General features: G+C 41.1%; 1 protein-coding gene across 2 annotated transcripts in view; it reads left to right on the top strand.

Moving 5' to 3' along the window:
- LOC147893697 (arginine-specific demethylase JMJ20-like) overlaps positions 1 to 9926 on the top strand; it is a 46324-nt gene extending 36398 nt beyond the window's left edge. The window contains exons 4-9 of one of the 2 annotated variants that reach the window (XM_087386079.1): positions 4123 to 4240; positions 4443 to 4512; positions 4740 to 4820; positions 5038 to 5094; positions 5321 to 5432; positions 9216 to 9926. In XM_087386079.1, coding sequence (XP_087242205.1) covers positions 4123 to 4240; positions 4443 to 4512; positions 4740 to 4820; positions 5038 to 5094; positions 5321 to 5432; positions 9216 to 9871 — 1094 coding nt within the window. In that variant the 3' untranslated portion in view covers positions 9872 to 9926. The remainder of the gene's footprint in view (positions 1 to 4122; positions 4241 to 4442; positions 4513 to 4739; positions 4821 to 5037; positions 5095 to 5320; positions 5433 to 9215) is intronic. The other variant, XM_087386080.1, reaches the window with a different exon arrangement.
- The last annotated feature ends 12660 nt before the right edge of the window (positions 9927 to 22586 follow it).

Here is a 22586-nt window from a genome sequence, read left to right as displayed (position 1 = left end):
AGTCCACTTTGTGTCCCTTTGGCCGTCATAATTCACCCTCTTCTTTCTCTTCCTTTTCTTCCTTCTCCCCCCGATCCTCATCTCGTCTCTCTCGGATGATCACCCTATCATCTCTGTATGCATCCCATTTCCCTGCTTCTCTCGCTGCCATGACGTGTACCATACCTTCCCTCCGGTGTTCTTGCTGTAGGAGGGTGAGGTCATCGTCGTCTAGGTAGATCTGGGTTCCTTTCAAGGTCATCCTTGTGCTCATGAGGGTCTTCCTATCCATGGCTCTTCGGAGCTTCATCACAAGTGGCCTTGTGGGTGCATCGGGCTTGCCAACTCTCCAAGCTGTCTCACATGTTAGGTTCACACACATCTTGGTGAACAAAGCATTTGCATCTGCGATAGGAGTATCTCCTACTGTGAGGCCTCGGGCTAAGACATTTAGGGCTTTACTGTTTCTCCTTTTATCCTCCTCTAGAGCATCTGAAATGAACTCTTTCTTGGGGACAGCAATACCTTTCTTGACCACATCGCTCCATTCCAAGATTGCAGCCTCTCCTTTCTTGATTTTCTGGGTGAATTCAGCATGTTTACCCTTCATAGTGTCTTGCAAGAATCCCAAGTCTTTTCTGAGTTTTTCATTCTCAGATTTCAGTTGATCTATGATCTTGCATCCTTCTTCTGAAGTCCCCTTTGCCCCTTTGAGCTGCTTCATTTGTTCCCTAATTATGTTCAACTCCTCGTGTAGGGATGGCTGAAGCTCCCCTTCATCTCCTCGTGTATTTGCCTTCAATTTTACAGTCTCGTCTTGAAGACTAATCGCATGAGCTTCCAAGCTCTCTATCTTGGATGTAAGAAGACTGTTTTTCACGTCCATATCTCGCATCATATCCATCTGCATTTTCCCAATTTGTTTTGCCCATTTTGCCTGCATCTCTTCTTGCCATCCCTTCATGTCGTCATTCATTTGAGCACGTATGTTTGAAAACTCATCCTTCTTGTATTCTTCCAATTTCTTTTGTAAGCATTCAATTTCAGCATCTCGTAGCTTACATACCTCTTTGATAGTGGATAGACATGCTTTGACATTCCCATCCTCTACTTTCTGCCCTTTGGTCCAAATTATGTTGTATTTCCTGTCTTTGTCCCCTTTGGTTTTCTGATCGGGTGAGCTTTCCATGGCCTCTTTTTTTCCTCTGATTTTACTGAAATTTCTGCTCTTTTTTGCAGGCCCTTCTTGGTTGGACTGCCCACCACCTAAGGGCTGCCCATAGCAAATCTTTCTTGATTTTTTCTCAGGTCAGGAGTCGGTTGGAGCAGAGGTATAGGGCTGGAGTTGAGGCATGAGGGCTGTGAACAGCTCCCTTGTCCTGGTCAGAGCCCTCGTTCTGGCTAGGCAGGGATTGGTGGCAGCCCCTTGACCTGTTGGCCGGCCTGGAGCAGCCCTGAGATGGCAACACAGCCCACCTGAGCTAGGACACTAGGTACGGGGGGCTAGTAGCCTGTGCGGCATGTGTGGGTCTTTGTGGCTTGCATTGGGGTGGTGCGATAGATGGCGGGGGTGGCGTAGCAGATGGCAGGGGTGGCGCAACAGGTGGCAGGGGTGGCGCAGCCGATGGTGGGTGTGGCGTAGCAACTTCTGGTGGCCCGACGGCCTGCTACCAGCTGCGCAGCAGCAGGGGGCCCACATGGAGGCTAGCAGGCAGCCCACGGGGGCCTAGAGTGATTACGCGGGGGCTAGGAGGCAGCCCATGGGGGCCTAGAGGGTAATATTTCTTCAACAACATGTATCCACTTGCGTGGTAATATTTCTTTTTGTTTTTCAATAGTATGCTTATTAAGAAATAAAATGTTTTCCTACTGTTCAGTTATGGTCAATGGGGACTAGGTCTAGCATTTGAGGGTGGACCCCCTTGCTTGGGGTTATGGGCATTAGTGACCCACAAGAGTGATGGCCTCTCTTTAAGAGGGACATCTGGAAACCACACCCCACCTGAGTACCCAAACATGGGACCAATCAAATGCACATATTGCATACTAACCTAGGAACCATTCAAGAGAATGTTCCTTGAGCTTTGGGTGTGGGCTTGGCAGCATGCCAAGAGTAATGGAGATACAAGATAAGACGACAAACAAATGAGCTTAGTATGGCTCAATTATGACCTTAGAGTACATTAGTAGATAGTCCAAGCTGTTAGGAACCTGTGAGTGCGATCAAAATTGAATTTTGACAACTTTGAAATTTTAGGGTTTTTGGGAGTGGCACGTGGCAGATTGCCACATGGAATCTAAGCTGGCAGGTCAGTCCACCTGTCCCACACATGTGGCAGCATGCATGGCAGGGCATGCAGGCCAAGTGTCTGGCCCCAAATCTGGTAGATTTGGGGCAGGTTGTGGGTTGTCCTCTTTGGGACTGCAGCCCACCAAAAATCTGGGACGAGTGTCCACCTTCCACTCTGGGGCGGGGGGGGGGGGGGCTGAGCCTATAAAAGAAGGCCTCTCCCCTTCATTACCTACATGAAGAAAATCTTCTCCCTCTTTTTGGTTGATGCAGCAGAACCTCTCCAGCTCCTTGGGTGCAGCCAGCTTCTCCCCAGGCCATTCTCTCACCTCAACAGCACTTTCTCTCTCTACAGTAGCATACTCTCTCTCTACAGCTCCTGCCCCTCCTCTCCAAAAATCTGCCCCCTCTCAGCTCTTTTGGAACAGCAGCAGCATCCTCTCTCCTTCTCCTAGCTTGGAGCAGCCACAGCCCCTTTCTCTCTCCTGCTGCAGTCTTTCTCTCTCTACTGCAAAATTTCTCTCTCTACTGTTCCAGCCCCTTCCCCTTGCATAAATATGCCTTTCTCTGCACCTCTGGAACAGCAGCAGCTCCTCTCTTACATCCATTCCCTTGGGGACAGCATTGGCACTCTCTCTACAGCTATCTCTTCATAAAAGCTCTCTCTCTCTAGCCTACAGGCTGTTTTTTCTGAGCTGTTCTCATTCCAGTCCCATTTCCACACTCTCCTCACCCAAGGGAGCTTCAGAGGCATCAAGGACTTCATCTGCAAAAGGGTCAAGTCACGAAGGGAGTCTGTATTGTCAAGTTTATCTCATTTACAGCACTATTTCATGTTGTTTCTACTATCTTTCTAGAAACTAGTGCTTGCCTCTAATGTTGGATGTAAGTGGTGATTGTTGCAGGCTTCTTCCTTGTGGATTGGGCAAGCCAAGAGTTGAAACCTGAGCTTGGAAGTCCTCCTTTCTATTGTCTACCTTGTACATATGCTCTTGAGTCTTGTATCTAGATCCTAGGCTTTCACTGAGTTCATCAGTTTGGATGGTGCATTGCACCTTGGTCTTGTATCTCCATTTTCAAGAATAAAGTGAGCCTGGATAAGGGTGGGCCCCGTCTTGGCCCCTCAATCATATTGCAATTTCCAATGATATCACTTTGTGTTTAAGCTGTATAAGTCTTAATTCCAGCTTAATTGCAATCTCTTAAGTTCAAGTATATGTGTTTGGCAACTTGCAATCATTTCATTCAAATGTCCTGCAAAATCCGTTGTTTGAATTGATAGAAAGCACTGAGTAGTTTACAGTGCGCGTGCGTGCGTGTACATACATACAATGAGTTGAATGGGTGGAGCTCTAAGCGGGCATCTGCATTGAAGTCTTCAAAAGACTGAAGGGTCTGTGAGAGTGAAAAACCATATACAATGAGCTGAATGAGGGGAGCCTCTAAATGGGCATCTGTACCTAGGACTAGTACAACATAAAATAAAAACAATTGTAGGATGTTTACCTGTTTCTTCAACATTCTACATTTGCTTTTGCAGTACCATAGAAGTAACATGCCCTGGTGTTCTTGATAGGGCCTTATGCCCTCCCTTTTCACTTGGTGGACCTCTACGGTCCGTTAGATTCTTATTACAGTCAAATCACTCAGACGCACAGCTTAGATTGCAATGTATCAAGTCCCACATTCAATTTGACCAGTGGGGTATATAGTCTGAATACTATGAGGTTGACGACTTGGCATCTTGTGATGATTAATCGTAAGAAAAGATATAAAATAGCTGTTTACAAATATTTGCTTTTGTGTAGGGGACTATTGTCTTCTTAAATATAAAATTGTTAATATCATTGTAGGAACATGGACACCATTGCATGCAGACGTATTCAGGTCATATAGCTGGTCGGGTAATATTTGTGGGAGGAAACTTTGGCATCTTTTGCCTCCTTCAGAAACTTGCCTTATCTATGACAGGCAGGTTCAGATTTTTGTCCTTTGCTCTTTACAGATTCAGTGATTTGTATTGACTTCTAAATGTTTGCAATTTGGTCTGCAACTGAGTAGCTTGACTCTACTATCTCCTGTTATTGCCTTGAAGGTGATATTATAATAATGGTTCATGTTCTACATCTAACTACCCTTTAATCAATTTAACTGTCATTGCATTAATCTACAGGAACGGGAGAAGCACAGTGTATGATATATATGGAGAGATATCATTGAAAGAATTTCCTAATTTTCACAAGGTTCCCCATCTACTAAATGACTGAGAATCTTTGTTATTAAGCTGTATTCAGTTCCTGCTGGCACTTTGTGTTTCAATTTAAAAAAAATATTTGGAGTGCTTTATACTCAAGGAAAATTGGAAATGTATACGATTGCATTGATGTGATCTCTTATAAGATTGCATTTGAAATTGACAGTTTGAGACACGTGAAAAACTGTTCTCAATGACAGAATGTGCCAATTTCAGGCAGGCTGGCATGAGTGCATACAAGATAGGGGACAGATCCTCTTTGTACCGAGTGGATGGTATCACCAAGTGACAAACCTTGTAAGACCTATCTCTGGTGTCTATCATGTAGTTCTATGTAGTTCTATTTTGCTCCTTGAGTGAATAAGAGAAATACATCAACGAGGTTGTCTTTATCAAAATTTATTTTTCCAGTCAGGAATGGGAAATGGAACTTAATGGTAGAAGCTGCGGACATTTCTGCTCTTTTACTTGGTTGAAGATCCATGGACACCTCTAATGAATTTCCCTCTGACAGGAGGATACGATCTCTATCAATCATAATTGGTTCAATGGTTGCAACCTTCAGTGGGTGGTTTGTGCCTGCTCCTCTATGTTTCAGTTTGTTTTCAAACCCTTTGAAGGCACATGATCATATCGATTTTAATGTCTCCAAGGTCTTTCTATAGAAGAAGGCATCTGCTTTGTGGTGTGCTTATTTGGTGTGGATGAACAAATAATTGTGTATGCATCTGCGTTTATGTAGGGGATTTAGGGCTGATGTTTTTCGTGCCTTCATGTGGATCGTATTCCTTTTGCAGTGGCAACTGCTTCTCGATGACTACAAAGAAACTAAGGAATCCATAGAAGATATCCGATCCATTTCCGACAACTTTGAAGAACTTTGTGAGAGAAATCTAGCAGCAAACTCAGGTTTGTGTGTGTGATTTTGAACTATCAAAGAAAGCAAAGGCAACTTCAGCAAGCATCATATGGATGCAATAAGTATCAGTTTCCACTGTGATAGACATTCAAAGAGATTAGCTTAACTGATAAATTGAAACTGAATGCCTGCTGCTAATTCTATGTGTGAAGTTTGTAGTAGATAGAAGCGTGAGCATTTGGTGTTGCTTCAGAATCTCTGAATAAAATGGAATACAAAGCTTCCTCTTTGCTTTCTAGGTCAAGGTGACAGTTTTTTATCAGAATTTAATTACATCAGAGCTGTCTATTGAGGGGCTTTGGCAGGCAGTCTATAGGCCTAATGACCAGTAGATAACTGCCATTATATTGGCTATAATTGAATTTTAAGAACTCTCCTTGGCCTACATAAATGACAGAAGTTATGATACATGCACCGCATCCTTTACGATACATAGTAGGCATGATTGTCTAACTTAGCTCTCTCATGGAAGGGAACAGAATGTGCAGATCATGGGTGTTTTCATAAGTAAGGGATAGCCTGGAATACAGGCCACCCAGGTCACTATAACAGAATCCTTACTGATTTAAACTGATCGCATGCTTCATTTCTTGGGAATTTAAATGAAAGCTCTTCAGATTTCTAAGCAATCATAACAATAATCTAGACACAGATACATGTAAAGATTACTCTATTTTATTGCTAGATATTGATCGGTCACTATAACAGAATCCTTACTGATTTAAACTGATCCCATGCTTCATTTGTTGGGAATTCAAATGAAAGCTCTTCAGATTTCTAAGCAATCATAACAATAATCTAGACACAGATATATAAAGATGACTCTATTTTATTGCTAGATATTGATCTAGATGAGGCAGGGGTATCCTGAGTATCTGCAGACAGGCGAGCCCTGATCACATCCCATGGGCATGCTTTCTTGGACATAGGTAGGATACATGACCTTGTCATTTATAATGTCTGAACCAATGGCCTTTGTCGGGTGGATTTCCACATGCTTTTTTTTTTTTTTTTGGGGGGGGGGGGGGGTGTTTCTTGCATAGTTGACTACCTCATGGCATCCCTTGCTTTCTCCCACATATCACTGACTTCCCTATCTCGCCATCACCACCAGGAGCGGACAACACCTATCTTCTCTTTAGTATATCTATTCTCTGTCACACAAGGCACACTACGACACCACTTTGATCATAGCCTCTACCTTCAGTACTCCGCACACCTTTCCATTGTACTCACAGATCTCAAGGACATCCTGCCCCTAGAAGATTGAGCCAGCTTTGAGCACCCGCTCCCTTCATAAAGCCACCTTGCACACTTTCGCACACCACCTGCTCCCCTTACTTGCCGTCCCTTGGCTCGGTGGTACGATGATGAGTATAAGGCTTTATGCTGTTAACTCAGAATTGAGACTAAGGATCTCCTTTGAGTGAGGTAGAGACGACACGCCTGGTCAGTTGGAAGAAGCAAGCTTTTGTTCGCCATAACAAGGAGTTAATAAATACTCTGTTTACTAACAACTCCAAGGAGTTTTGCAGATATGTGTCCAGTGTTATTTCTAGATTTTCTTCTCTAAGATTTTATAATCCTCTCTGCACGTTTGGTCTTTGTATACACGTAATCATCTCAAGAAGGTATATTTGCATTTGTACGTTCTTGTTGCATAGGCTAGAAGACCATGTTTTTCCTTCCCTTGTCTCCCATTTGGCATTATTTGATCGGGTGTGAGGGCATCAGCCCCATTGAGCGTGTCACTTTGTGTCACACCTTTTGCATACCTACATCTTTGTACTTTCTTTTTTACATCATGTCTAGTTAGGAAATCACAGTAGCACTTTGCATTTGCTTTATCAATGTCCATGGAGGACCAACTTGATATGCGGAGATTGAGAGTCAATACATCCAAACAAAGAGAGAGAGAGAGAGAGAGAGAGAGAGAGAGAGAGAGAGAGATGTATTACCGTTTTTGGAAGGCCTTGCGGGCCTATGAGACAAAAGTATAATCCAAGGGTAACTTATACAAGCCACTGTGGGCTGAAGCAGAGGGCTCAAACTAAACTCAAAACTCAAAAGCTAGTACTCGTCTCTTGCTATTGGCGGGGGATGCGGTCTCCGTGATCTCTGTATTTGGTGAGCCATATTAAGAGTGACGCCTCTACCCTCGTGCGGTCCCCTTCGTGTAGGACTGTGATGGGCTGTACCTCCATTGTCTACCCCACTGCATCGTGTGTGGTCCTTGTATTTTTGGCCCCGTCGCTCTTCGTCAACTCTTCCCACTGGCTCATGCTGCCCTCATATCAGCTATCTTCTCCTGTACTTGCTATGTCTAGTGGCAAACTCGGATGCATAGAATTTGTGACGTGTCGATGAGATCGATCTATATCTGCCTTTTGTGGCACTATCCCCTCCTGTTGTCTGACTTGACACAATAGGGCTCTCTATGTGGTCGCATCTCCATCAAATAGAGGCCAATGCAGACAGATTGTCCTTGGATCTCATAGTAACTAGGCAAGTACATAGGAAATGCTCCTCTATCTTCGCTATCGCCAACGTGCATAACATGCAGATCTGTTGCTCTCTAGACGTATCTGTGGCTCTCCTTGCCTTGATCCTCAACTGATGATACAAGACTTGTGTCTGTCCGATGGCAGGGTGTGCGAGACTCGCTTGTCCTCCAAACACATGTGTCTGATAATCACTCCATCCCTCGATACTCTCGAGAAGTGCCGTGGTAGAATTGGATCTTGGTGGGGAAGTGTCCCCCCCCCCCTTTGCACCTCGAAGTCTAGGAGCAGGTCCAACAGTATGATACAGTTGATCTCATCACTTGGGACCAAGGGATCAAGGGGCCATGCTAATCCCTCTCTCGGCTAGTCGTATAGGTGACTCTAGTGCCAACCTCGGTAGTCTCCATCTAGGTAAGGCCAACACCGTGTGAATATAAGTGGCCGTTTGGAAGATGTCATCAATCTAGAGTGGTGAACTCTGTCTTCACGTTCTGATGGTAGACTCAGTGCTTACTCCGAGTCATTCTGGATCCCATAATCACCTATAGCCTCGAGACAAGGGACGAAATCTGAATATCTTCTTTCCAAATGGGGGGAATTGGGAGGTGTCTAGCACACACTGAGGAACCTACTATTGAGATGAGATAAAATTAAGTTATTGTAATAATTTTTTTAAAAAAAAGCAAGATTGCATCAACATGGACAGGATGGAGCTTTGAGCGTCAGAGGAGCTCTCATCATGTTCATGAATAGTCGAAGCTTCGTGTGGACCTGACTAGGGCCATCAAGAGTCCTACGTCTGTGGAACATGTCCGAGATTTGTGACTGGCATCTTTGTCTCCTCTTCCTGTGGGGTATACTCGTGGATGATGCAAGCCAGCCTGCCATTGAGATGCTGCAATGAAGGTACTGCGGATGAGATATGTGCTCGTAGGGCTTGTATCTCGTCTCCAGGTGACCTGGCATGCCTGAAAGTCAAGGTCTCACTCTGGCTGTCTCTCAGTCACATCATCTGCTGTAACGAAGAAATCTGTGATCTCGATCCATGGTTGCTCTCATGAGTCTAGACCTGAGTTGATCTGTAATGCATGCCACTTAAAAAGCGTGTGTGTAATGCATGTGCATTGTGTGCGTGCAACAAATGTATGTGTTAATGCGAAGCCCCCCCCTCCTCAACACACACACACGTGCGTGCGCACACGCACACAGAGAGAGAGAGAGAGAGAGGCTGTGTTATGCTTTTTTTAATGATATGTTTTCTTCTTGCAGGAATGAACCTACATGATTTCTTAGCTTTTATTACCAGAATGACAGGTTTCTTCTTCTCATTTCTCAGGCACAGTGTTGACAAGAGAGACCCCTGGGGATTATGGAAAGCCAAATCTTTTTTAGAGTCTTCAGAGATGGAAGCTGTTTTAAAGAATATGCTTCGGCAGTTGCTCTTCAACCTGGGTTCGATGGCCACTGTGGTGGAAGACATGGAATATGCAGATCTGTTTAAGCAAAGCTCAATTGTTCTAGACAAAGAAGGAAGTGGGAATTGTGAAGAATACAAACTAAGGGACATGGGAGAAGTGAAATACCTAATGAACTGTTGGGATGATTTGCATCCACACTCCGAATTTGTAAAATTTCTGGCAGAAATCAGCAGTGAATGTGTAAGGGACATGAAACATGAGACAGTGGGTACGTTGGGTTGGGCTTTACCTGATTTTGAATGTGAACAAGGTTACACTGGCACAGATAAAGAACAATATCTCAATGGGACTGGTTATGAAGATCTGATCAGAGGCTTTGTACAAGGTATCCTGAAAGATGTAGCTTTTATAAATTTAAATAGACCTAAAGAATTGGCACTTGTTATCAGAAATGTCGTAAGCCACCTGAGCCAAAGAATGTATGATGATACATTACATGAAAATTGAATGTTTTGCAAAGACATGGTGGGAAGATGATTTTACATTACTCAGGTGCTCTTGCAGTTTTTTCAAGGAAATATGCTCACCATATCTTCGTCTTGAACAGTATCAACCAAGGGAAATCATCAATTGCATGACAATATTGTGACAGTATTAACAGAGAGCAGAGAGAGAGAGAGAGAGAGATTAGCCTTAGCACAATTGTAGGTCCTCTAAAATTCCTACTGTTTGAAGTCAATCATAGGAAATGGAAATAAGCTTAAGAACCCAAATTGCACCCATTTCCAAAAACTAGCAATACTTGTGTGTACATTTACCAATGTAAAGCGTTGCAAAGGCAGTCCTCACCCCAATGAGGTTCCTTCTACTAGATATTTGAGGTATGTGGAAGAAAAAACACATTTTTAAGGGAATGAAGCCTTTCTCAAATAGCTGCAATATTTGGGACAACTGACAACTTGTGCAGATGGGAATGAAGCCTTTTCCTAAGATCAGCATTACTTGTGTGTTAACATAAAGCTCATAAGACATTCCAAAAGATGTCTTTGCTTTGATGAGGCCCCTTTACTTGGTAATTGAGGTATATTATAGCGCAACTTGTATGCTAGGGCATATGTGACATCTTCCATAGTTCCCCCCACGTGGGTCTTGGTTCTCTATCTACATGGTCATGGTTCATTGAGTAGGTTTTCCAGATTGGTGTCTCGAACAAGTAAGGCACGCCTTGTCACATCAAATATACTGTTTGGAACGAAATGAGGAGGAATTTGAGCAAAGGGCCATGGAGATGATGCAAGGACTGCGGGACTTGTATGGTTGCTTTCTTGCTACATTCCAACCTCAATTGAGGCTATTGCAAGGTGGTTATGAATCTCTCTCTCTCTCTCTCTCTCTCTCTCTCTCTCTCTCTCTCACACACACACACACACACACCTCTCTCTCGCCATTAAGCCTCCCTAGCTCCCTTCTTTCTTGCATTCCGCCTCCAATCCACACACACACACACACACACACACACACATGCATGCACGCACGCACGCACTAGTTCAACTCTTAGAGCAAGGATTACATGTAGGGTAGAGAAGATGTGGGCTTAAAAAGAAATGTCAAAGGTTAACATAAAGTAATATATTAGTTGTAGGTTGGCACATATAATGTGGAGTTTGAAATCGGCCTTTGAAAAATCCAAAGGACAATAAACAGTTAATAACCAGCAAATACCTAGTTTCCATCCATTTACAACTTTCCACAGTAGAGCAAAACAACTTAGAACATAACACCTAAGAGCTAGGTTGCCCTCGTCCTGCACCAAACAGCAGATTAGCCCTAAATTTAGTGCTTCTTTTGGTATTTCTTCATCTTTTATTCAGATGGCATCCAAATACAAGAAAGCACTATCGTTTGTCAACCTAAAAACAGCCAACTGAATAATCCGTTCATAAGGACTTCCGTCTTGCTATGTAATCACAGAAAGGCATCCCAGTCCATTGCAATATCCTACGACACTCCATTTTTAAATTTTGATTGAGGGTTCTAACGTGGCAGCTTTGATAACCATCAAGGGAGTCCTGGCAAGAGAGAAATCAACCAAGTTTGTCTTGGCATCTTTGTTACTTGTCAAGGGATTCTTGGCAAGACAGAGGCTAGAAAAACAACCAACTGGTTGTTTCTGGCTAACAAAAAGGCTAGTTGCAACAAAGCAATAGGATCTAAAGGTTCAGAGGTAGTAGGAAAACTTTCGGTAAGCAATCAACTCATTTGAAGGCTCAGAAAACCTTGGAACAATAGTAAGCATGAAAACGAATCTCCTTGGAGCAGTTGTTTGCCACTTTGGCAAGTGAAACACAACAAAAGCAACCTTGGAAGCCTATTGGAGAAAATTCGTCAAGTCAGGGGGCCCTAGATGGCTCTTGGCAAGTGCAAATCTAATGGACATCATGTTGGAAGACCTTAGAGTAGTCCATAAGGATGCAAATTTGAAAAGCGACTGGCCATGTGAGCTCTTGGCAGATTGTGAATAAGAAAAACACTCTTGGTAGGCTCTTGCAAACTACAAACCAGCTAATCAGCCTCTGGAGTGTGCAAATCAATAAAACGACTAGCTTGGTGCTTGAATCAGCCTTGAAAAAGTGCTTAGAAGTGAACTAGAAGGCTTCCTGGAAAAGTGTGAATCAGCATACAGCTCCTGGGAAGGCTTTACTAGATTGCGATTTGATAAAAGAGCTCTTGGGGAAGAGTGCTTTTGCAAGTTGGGACTTGTCAGAGTTGGCAAAGCAACGAAACAGACTCCTGGAAGGTGTGTGGATAGCTGGGGAGCATGCAAAATGAGGTTTTGAGCTAAGATGGAATTAAACCAACCCTAGCTTAGCCCCCAATCCACTTGGGCCAAGAATAGCTGCCTTTGCTTGCCTTGCAAGTCAATGGGCTTTTATCCCTCTCTAACCCTCAGATCCTTTGCCTTGGCCCATGGAATTAATTGTAGTGAAGTGTCCTTTATAATTTTAATTAGTTTGAGGCAAGGTTAGTCACTGTAAAAAATTAGAAATTCACGTTTGCGTGACAGACCTCCCTCTTGAAACATAGCAAACATCCTCATTTGCTAGTTCAAAACAAGTACAAAAATTTTAAAAATGAAAATACTGAGTGATCGACTCTGCCAATATTACAAGTACCTGGTAGACTCTGACAATATTGCAGGTGGCTGTTCAGATATGTGCTTGAAACTCAAGTGAAACCTTAAAGGTAATTATCGTCAGCACAAATTCACCACTTAATCAATTGGAGAAGAAGAGCACAATCACACCACGAAACGACAGCAGACTGGATACAATCTCCCCCCCCTTAGATGAGTGGCTCACGCTTCCTCATCTAGAGTATTTATGATATTTCATAAAAGCACCAAGGAGCCAAAATTATCCCTCTCTTCCAAAATGAGGGATTTGCTTTACATAGCCTTCTTAGGGCCCAAAAATGAATTATGTCCATTACAGAACATATTGCTCAAACTTGCAATAATAAAGGAAATACAAAATTGGCCCATGGCCATATATAATGCGTTGTGCAACACCTTGATCGGTACCCTCGCACTAACTCCAATCCTCGCTATGAGTTCCATCACCTATACTCAAGCCGCCAATTACATTAGTTACTAGCAATCGATTGAACAAATCATCAAATCATCCGATCCCAACATAACCGCACTCAAAGCATAATAATTAAGCACAACACCAATAACACTAGCGACATCAAAATTAACATGGAATCACCCACAATACCGACCATCTAGCATGGCAAAACACAACCTAGCCAGGCGTCCCTAACTAAACCACACAAAGTATCCACTAGGACCCCCGCCGCGTCCGATGCGCTCGTATGGAGTACTTTGCCATAGTCACACTTGACTAAAATAATAATGTCCAAAGCAAGATATACCAGAAATATAATTTCCATAACATCTCTCTTGCTTGGATTGCAACTGACCTTAGTTGCGTGTTTGATTATAGGAACTAATGAGGTCTGGAAATGTTCGAAAGAACCACTTAGGCATCCACTGAGCATCATCTCTCGGATGATTCTTAAATTTGAGCAAGTATTTTAGTATAGACATTTCCTTTTTGGGTCGAGGTGTGTTGATGATCAATAATGCGTTCAGGTTCTAGAATTTCTTCTTCATCAACAATCAATGGAACCTCTTCATAAACAGGATGAATAGGTAAAGGTCCTTTGAAGGGCTTTAAGAGGCTGATATGAAAAGCATTATGTATTTTCCAATTATCAGGTAATTCAGGCTATAAGCTAGATCATTGATTTTTTGAATCACCTTGAAAGGTCCATAAAAACGAGGGGACATCTTGATTACTAGCCATTTCTCAACACTCTTCAATCTTATTTTCTCAATCTGAAGAAGTACATAATCACCTTCTTTAAAAAGCATGTGTTCCATTTCTTATTAGCTTGTTTTGTGTACTTCTCTTGCACGATTGCAATGGCTTCTCGAACCTCTTTGAGAATATTTTGATAGTCATGGGTAAGTGCATATGCTGCCTCGACTCTATGGGTCAATCGTGTGATAGGAATAGGTAAAACCTTCCCATAGATAATCTCAAAGGGTGCTCTTCCAATTGCATAATGAGGAGTATTATTATAAGCAAACTGTAAGAGATGAAGATATTTGTCCCAAGTCTTTGGTTGACTTCATAAGCTCTTATCATATCTAGAATAGTACTATTTGTAACTTCAGTTTGTCCATTCGATTCTGGATGAAAAGCTGATGAGAAATCTAACTTAGTGCCTAGATTATAAAATAATGCAGTCCAAAAATTACTGTAAAACTTCGAATCTCGATCAGACACTATAATCTTTGGCAAGCCATGATGAACAAAGATATGCTTGATGAATAAATGTGCAGCTTGTTGCTGAGCTATTAAAGTCTTCTTGCATGGGATGAAATAAGCTTTCTTACTAAAGCGATCTACTATCGTCCAAATCATATCATTTTGATTCACTATAGTACAAAAACCTGTTATGAAATCCATAGATATTTGTTCCCAAGGTTGCATAGGAAACTTTCCTCTATAACTCTTGATCTTATGGCAAGTGATGCATTTGGCTACAAACTTAGCCACATCTTTTCTTATAGTAGGCCAATGAAATTCCCTCGCTATCACTTGTAAGTGGCAGTCACTCCCCTATGTCCCATATATGGTGGTTGGTGCATTTCCTCCATTACAATTTGTCTAAAGGGTTGAGTGATGCATAATTTCTTTTGATAAAAGAGGTATCCATCATTGCATGAATAGTCCAACATAGGATTTCAATTATTATTCTCTAATTTGTTCCATATATCGAAAAAGTCTGGATCCTCTTGATAAGAATTCTTCATACCTTTGCAAAGGCTGGGTCTCTACAGCAGTGATGTGATTAATACTTGGCTTTCTGCTAAGAGCATCAACAACTACATTTTCTTCTTTAAGTTGATATTGAATCATGGGCTGAAAACTCTGTATAAATTATGACCACTTGATGTGCCTATCGGATATTAGTGGGGCTGAGTCAACAAATGCTTGATACTTTGCTGATCGGTTTTGATAAGAAACTCAGCTCCCATCAAATAATGTTTCCACATTCGTAAGGCATGCACAACAGTGGTTAATTCTTTATCATATGTGCTATAATTGCATTCCGCTGGTTTTAATTTTTGGCTCTCATATGCTATTGGATGTCCATCTTGCATAAGTACGGCTCCAATTCCATATCCACTAGCAGCGATTACAACTACAAAGAATGGTCTAGAGAAATCAAGTAGTTGCAACACAGGAGCTTGTGTGAGAGCTTCTTTCAAAGCTGTAAAAGATTTATCTTGACACTCGGTCCATAAGAAATGCTTAGCTTTTCTAAGAAGGTCTGTCAATGGATGTGCAATGTATGTGAAATTCTTGACAAACTTTCTGTAAAAGCCACACAATCCCAAGAATGATCTTAATTCGTGTATATCTCGGGTTTTAGGCCATGTGACTATGCATTCAATCTTCTGTGGATCCAATCGAATCCCATCGGCGGATACAATGTAACCCATATACTCTATCTGATCTTGAAAGAAACTACTCTTTTCAAGATTTATGTACAATTGATTTTCTTTCAAGAGTGAAGAGACTAGCTTTGGATGTTCCTTATGCTCCTTATTGTCTTTGCTAAACACCAGAATATCATCGAAAAATACTACCATACAATCTTGGTGTTTAAGAAAGATTGGGTTCATCATTCTACTAAAAGTAGCTAGAGCATTAGTTAGCCCAAAAGGCATAACTAGGAACTCATAATGTCCCGTTTGAGTTCTAAATGCAGTCTTGTATATATCCTCTTCTACCATACGAACTTGGTGATAGCCAATATTGAGATCTATCTTACTGAAGACCTTGGCCCCTTTCAATTTGTCTGAAAGATCATCAATCCTAGGGATTGGATATTTGTTCTTCACTATGATTCTGTTTAGTGCACGATAGTCTATACACATTCTATAGGTTCCATTTTTCGTTTTGAATAATAAGACAGGTGCTCCATAAGGAGAACTGCTGGGTCTTATCAATCCTCTCTCTATCAACTCCTCCACTTGCTTTTAAATTTCCTTTTGCTCTAGCTAGTTGACTCTATACGGAGCTTTGCAAGGTGGAGTATTGCTCGGTAGGATTTCGATCCTATGATCTTTAGGTCGAGCACATAGTAGTCTAGGTGGTAAATCCTCTAAGAAACAATCAAAAATTTGAGAAAGAAACTTTTGGTGGGTAGGCTTAGTGTTTGACTGAGTAGCCGTTACTGTATTCACCAAAATTAGATATGTCTTCTCACGTTTCCTAATTGCTCTCCTGGCTTGTGTGTGGTTGAGTAAAGGACCTGATCTCAGGTTTCATTGAGCTTTTCAAACATATTTCTTGTCTGTCCTCCTCAATCCACATCTGGTGTGAATCGTAATCTATCTTAGGATTATATTGATGCCTCCATGGCATTCCTAAGATGATGTCCACTCCCTGTAAGGGTGCCACTAGAAAGTTTCATCTATCCTTGTAGGGTTTGATTGAAATTTCAAGATTCTTGACTTCTTTAGTGCAATTGTACTTTGTCTTGGTAAAGTAGCTTTGACCTTATAGTTGGATGGGAAAGACTCTAGGTTTAGCTTTGCTAAAGCTCTTTCCGAAATGAAATCATGTGTACTACCATCGTCATGTAGAATAACAACCTCTTTTCCATTAATGAAACCTTTCATTTTTAGAAGAGCATGACAATTATACTTACCTCCCTCTTGCTTGGCTGCTTCGTCGTCAATCATGTGCACTTTCGCCGTCGAGGTCTTCTTTCTTTCGAGACATTCAGTGACTATGTGTCCCACCTTGTTGCACCTAAAACACCTTATTTCTTTCTTCAGAAAATTTCCACCGTTCAGCTTCGAAGAAGAATTTGTCTTCTGTGGAAGAAAACTATTTAAAGAAGGGCTTTTTATCAAATATCTTTTTCTTATAGAAGGGTACATGTTGTTCCAAATCTTTCCCTTCCTTTGGGATCCCATTCTTCCTCTTACAATTCATTTGCAAGAGAAATCACAGAGTTCAGTGAGCGGTGATGAAACATGTTAATCTCGGCTCTCAACTTAGATTTTAGACTTGCCACAGACTTCCTGCGTTGATCTTGCTCATTAACTTTCTCTAAGGACTGTAACTGGATCAACATCTGCCAAAACCTATCAATGTATGTGGAGATCGTTGACTTATCGAATTGCTTGAAAGTATGCCACTGTTGTCTGGCATTTGCTTTGAAATGTGAGGGAAGGAAATCTCTCTTGATGAGCTTTTGAAATGACTTCCAAGATTTTGGTTATCTTTTATTGTGCTTAGTGATGTTCCACCAAAGTGCAGCACTCTCCACTAAATGATTTGCAGCACATTTAATCTTATCTTTTTCAGAGAATTTCTCCCCTAAAAAATAATTATCTAGCTGACTGAGATCCAAGACAAGATAGTGCGTGCTTCTTTCTTTCCATCAAAATTTTGAAATGAGAAAGCTTTTCTACTTGTCTTACTCTCCTTTCTTGAATTATGTGCTCTCAATGTGGCTTTGACTGTCCTGATAATAGGGTCATCATCAAAATCATCGTTGAATGACTCATCATCAGATGAATGCCTCTTCCTTTTCTTACCATTGATTTTCTTTTCCAATCTCTCCCTATGCTCACGCTCATTGGCCAATTGTGCTTGAAGTGCATCTAATTGCTCTTGAAGCATGGGTGGTTGTGGCTAATGTGCCATGATAATGCAATAAATACAAATAAAGTGGAGCATAGAAAAATAAGGATACTAAGTGTATGAGAAATTAAACGGATGAAAAAGTGTGATTCAAGTGTATGGTAAGAAATGGATGGTGGAAGATACTAAGTGTATGAAATATAACGCAAAATAAATCACTTATCTCACTCTTTGATCGGAGGTAGAAAAGACTAGAGTGGGAGATATGTGACCGATGATGTCACTTGTAGTCGTCTTGATTTGGAGATTCATCAAATGGATGTGAAAACTGCTTTTCTTAATGGAGATCTTAAAGAGGAGATTTATATGGACCAACTAGAAGGGTTCATACTTCTCGATCAAGACCATCTTGTTTATCACCTTCATCATGCTCTTTATGGTCTAAAACAAGCTTCCCGTTCTTGGTACATGAAAATTGATCAGTTTTTAACATCTCAAGGTTTCAACTCTTGTTTCTCTTACCCCAACTTATATGCCAAACCTGATGGTGCTCTTTTTGTCATCCTTGCTCTTTATGTGGATGACACCACTTGTTTCCAACAATCTCGATTTCCTGCAACATGTCAAGAAAATCTTATCCTCAGCATTTGATATGGTTGATCTTGGTGACGTTCATTCATGTCATGGTATTCAAGTTCAGCAATTTCGTCACAAGGGAATTTTGTTACTTCGCCAAACAAAATTCATTCAAGATGCAGCTCAAAAGTTTGGCTTGACGAATGCTCACTCTATGACCACTCCTTGTCTTGTGAGCATTATAAAGAATACTCGATCAACTCATGATGTTGAGGTTTCACATCAACCCTATGCGAATCTTGTTGGTTGCCTACAGTTTTGTCAGGTTGAACACTCGACCAGATATTCTTTTTACTGCTAATTTTCTAGGTCAATATCTGGATGCTCCCTCAATGCAACATTGGTCTACATCAAAACGTGTTCTAAAACCGTGCTTTCTAAAAGCGTAAGAGAACCCAAACATCTTCTTTGAATTTTAGCTCACGATGATGACAGTCGGTGGTTCTCTTTTGCTTGGCCTGAGATCTCTGGAGAGTGATCTTGATTTTCTTGTAAGCCTTATCCATGTTTTCCACAAATTTATTTGCTTCAAAGATTTTATCTTTGGCGTGCAGAATAGGTGGAGCCTTCATGTATCCTTCTATGATTTCGAACGGAGCCTTTCCGGTAGAAGTATGCCTTGTGTTATTATAGGCAAACTCAACTAGTGGCAAAAAATTGCTCCCATTTTGCCTTGTGCTCTAAAACATAGCACTTCAAGAGATTGAGGGCAATGCAATTCACGTCCTTGGACTGCCAATCAAACGATGGATGAAATGAGGATTAGAAATTCAGCATGGTCCCCTTGTTTTCAAACAAACCTCTCCAGAATAAACTTGTCATCTGCGAGTCCCTATCACTGATGATAGACTGTGGCATTCCATGGTATTTGAAAACATGAAGCATGAAAATCCTTGCTATCTGGTCTACTCTAATTTTCTTCCTCACTGGAATAAAATTAGCCTATTTACTAAACTTGCAAATAATGGTCCAGATACCATCATAACCTGATAGTGTACAAGGAAGATCGAAAATGAAGTCCATAGCAATACTTTGCCACGGTCTATCCGGAATGGGGAATGGCCATAGCAGTCGAGGGGCTGTTTTCCTATCATACTTCACTTTGTGACATGTGATGCATATCCTAACATATGCTTCAACATCATGTCACAAAGCTGGCCAATAAAAGAAGTGCTCAACATGCTTCATAGTTGCGTCTATTCCTTTGTGTCTACATAAGGCAGAATATGACTTTCAACCATCACCTTGGCCCTCATCTACTTTGTGACACACAAACGGCCATGTAGCAACCGAAAAACTATCTCGAAGAGCATAATGATCATTTCTTTGTCCCTCAAACAACTGATCATATATCCATGCAAAGTCATCATATATAGCATATTGTTCTTTCATGGCATTAAATTCATCATGATAGGCAATAGAGACTGCAGAAACCTGTGGTTTCTTTGATACAGCATCAGGCCTTTTGGAGAGTGCATCTACAACCACATTCTTGTTTCCAGGGACATGCACAATCTGAATATGAAACATAGACATAACATTGGCCCAATGCATGTGCTTCTCAAATATTTTTCTCTGTGTGAGAAAATACCTCAGGGAAGCATGATCTGTTTGAATGTAAAAATCAGCACCCAACAAGTAGTGCTTCCATTGTGAGAGGGTATGAATTACATTCTTTTCATAAATCTTGAAATTCATCCCCATAGGTTGTAACACCCTTCTCTCATAAAGCAACGACCTTGCCATCCTGCATAAGAACTCCTCCAATGCTATTCCCACATACATCACACTGGATAGCAAAGGGCTTTCTCAAATCTGGCAAGTAGGACATGGTCAGAACACAACTTTTCTTTCAGGTCTTCAAAAGCTGCAATTTCTTTGGAAGTCTAGCAAAAAGATACTCATTTATTTTGCAAAGTGTGCAGAGGTGAAGCAATCTCAGCAAAATAACGAATAACCTCCTAAAGTACCAAGAAAGCTCCGTACTTCCTGAATGTTCCAGAGGAGTGGCCAATTCTTGATTGCTTCAACCTTCGTCAGATAGAAGCATGGAAAGTCAGGTAGAATTTTAAAAGTAGCTATGATGATACAAGTTCCTTTTCAAGAATACCCTCATCAATATCAAGAAACTTTTCTCAAATATTCTAGATCTCTATAAGATGATTGGCCGTAATATCACCTTCACGAGTCTTCAATTTCACAAGTTCCTTCTTGAGGTATTCAACTTTGGCCTCATTCTTTGTTTGGTACGAACATCCCATACACATTGTGAAGTCTTACATGACTAGATGTGAGGAATGGTGGATCTCTTGATAGACAAAGCGATCAAAGACAAACTTGTGAGGAATGGTTGACCTATTGATAGAAAAATTGATAAACAAAGAGATCAAAGAAATGGTATGGGCATCACATGCATCTCCCATATTTTCTAATCTTAATTTTGGTAATAACAAGTTTTGTAGCTTGTTGAGCATAGTTGATTGAAGTGATAGGTGCAATATCTATAAGATGGGGACCGTGGTTCCATATTAGGTTCATCCCAATTAACATATACCCACAAATATTTGGAGCCAACAAATTCCAAACCATAAAACTCTATGATGAAAACTTGTCAGCATCTAGCTTGAACTCATGGGATAAACCCCAAAGCATAAAACTCCATGATTACTTGCTAGCATCTATCTTGTCCTCATGGGATAAAGCCCAAAAACATCTTATGCATTTTTAAACCATATTGCCAACTGCACAATTGACTGTAAATATTGTCTGCCAAGTGGACTACAAGCCCAAAACCTGACTGCCTAAACGATTGAATGCATCAAAATGAATGCAAGTACATGCAAATGAATTCCTAACTAGAGGCCACATTCATTCAAGGTCGGTCAAGTTTCAGTTTTTTAGAAATTTTCATTTACAAAATTTGGAAAAACAAGGCGGACCATACATAAAAGGGGAAATCTCGTACTATGAGAGCCCATTGTGATAGTCCTCCAAAAGCTCACTATTTTTGCAGTAAGGGTTATTCGTGTGGTGAAGAGTCCTCCGATACCATGTTTTTTTGTGAGATTCTAGACTTACATTAGCCTCCACTTATAATCATATTATTTTCTATCCATGCATCTTTAATAGGTCATATCTTCTTGAGGGACATATTTTGTGTTTTCTTATGTCCCTTTCCTTGCATAATCTCCAAATGGCATCATAATAGCATGAAACAACCACAACCTATCTATTATGAAATTTCAAGCAAAGATCATTCCTTGATCTTTGTAGGTGTATAAGTATCCTTGGCAATAACTTTTGGGTTAAAGATTACTTTATAATCAATTGTATTATCTTACAATCGTTTGCTATTCGATATTGAAAAGTAATGTCTCTTGTTTTAGAATAAGGAAACAAAGTATTCTTTTAGGGAAAAAAAACAAGGAGCCACACTCTCATGCCATAAAATGAAAATTCATTAGCTCGCTACACTCCAACGTCATGCTCTACCTAATTAAACAATAAGCAGCTTGAAGAACTAGATAAAGGAGCTTTCCTACAAAGGGTCAAGACCACCATGCCCAAAGAGCCCTAGATACAAAATGACTCAAAGCTTACCACCTACTTACACATTTTTAAAAATGGCTGGAATGTGGTACTGAGTAGCACAAAATTCTAAATGCAACCTTAAAACGTTCCCTACAATCCACCAAGCTTATGTGAGGACCAAGTTTCAATGACCACACATGCATAACACAACCAATATCTTGGTTTATGTAACATTCGACATTTCTTAACTGAGCCTATCATAGGACATGAATTTCTAATTTTTAGGAATTTACAATGACTGACCTAGTCTCAAACTTATTAAAATTACAAAGGACGTTTCAATGCAATTAATTCCATGGGCCAAGGTACAGGATCTGAGGGCTAGAGAGGGGTAAAAATCTAGTGACTTGTAGGGCAATAAAATTTTAGCTATTCTTGGCTCAAGTGGATTGGGGCGTAATAAGCCGGGGCTATTTCAACTCCATCTTAGTTCAAAATACCATTTTTCCTGCTTCCCAGCTATCCACACACCTTCCAAGATCATGTTTTGTTAATTTGCCAGCAGCCAGAGCCCTGAGAAGTCCCAACTTGTAAAGCACCCTTCCCAAGAGTTGTTTTATCAAATTGCAACCTACCAGAGCTTTCCCAAGAGCTATCTTTGCTGATTTACACTTTTCCAGGGAGCCTTCTAGGATAGGCATTTCACTTCTACGCACTTTTTTAGGGCTACTTTAGGCACTAGGCTAGTTGTTACACTGATTTACAGACTCTAGGGGCTGATTAGCTGATTCGCAGTTTGCATACTCTAGGGGATGATTCAT

This window comes from Dipteris shenzhenensis, chromosome 15 (assembly GCF_047967505.1).
Source record: "Dipteris shenzhenensis isolate YYH24624 ecotype China chromosome 15, Dip_SZ_1.0, whole genome shotgun sequence".
Lineage (NCBI taxonomy): Eukaryota > Viridiplantae > Streptophyta > Polypodiopsida > Gleicheniales > Dipteridaceae > Dipteris > Dipteris shenzhenensis.
The sequence above is the reverse complement of the archived record's forward strand: the minus strand, read 5'-3'. Positions and strand labels throughout refer to the sequence as shown.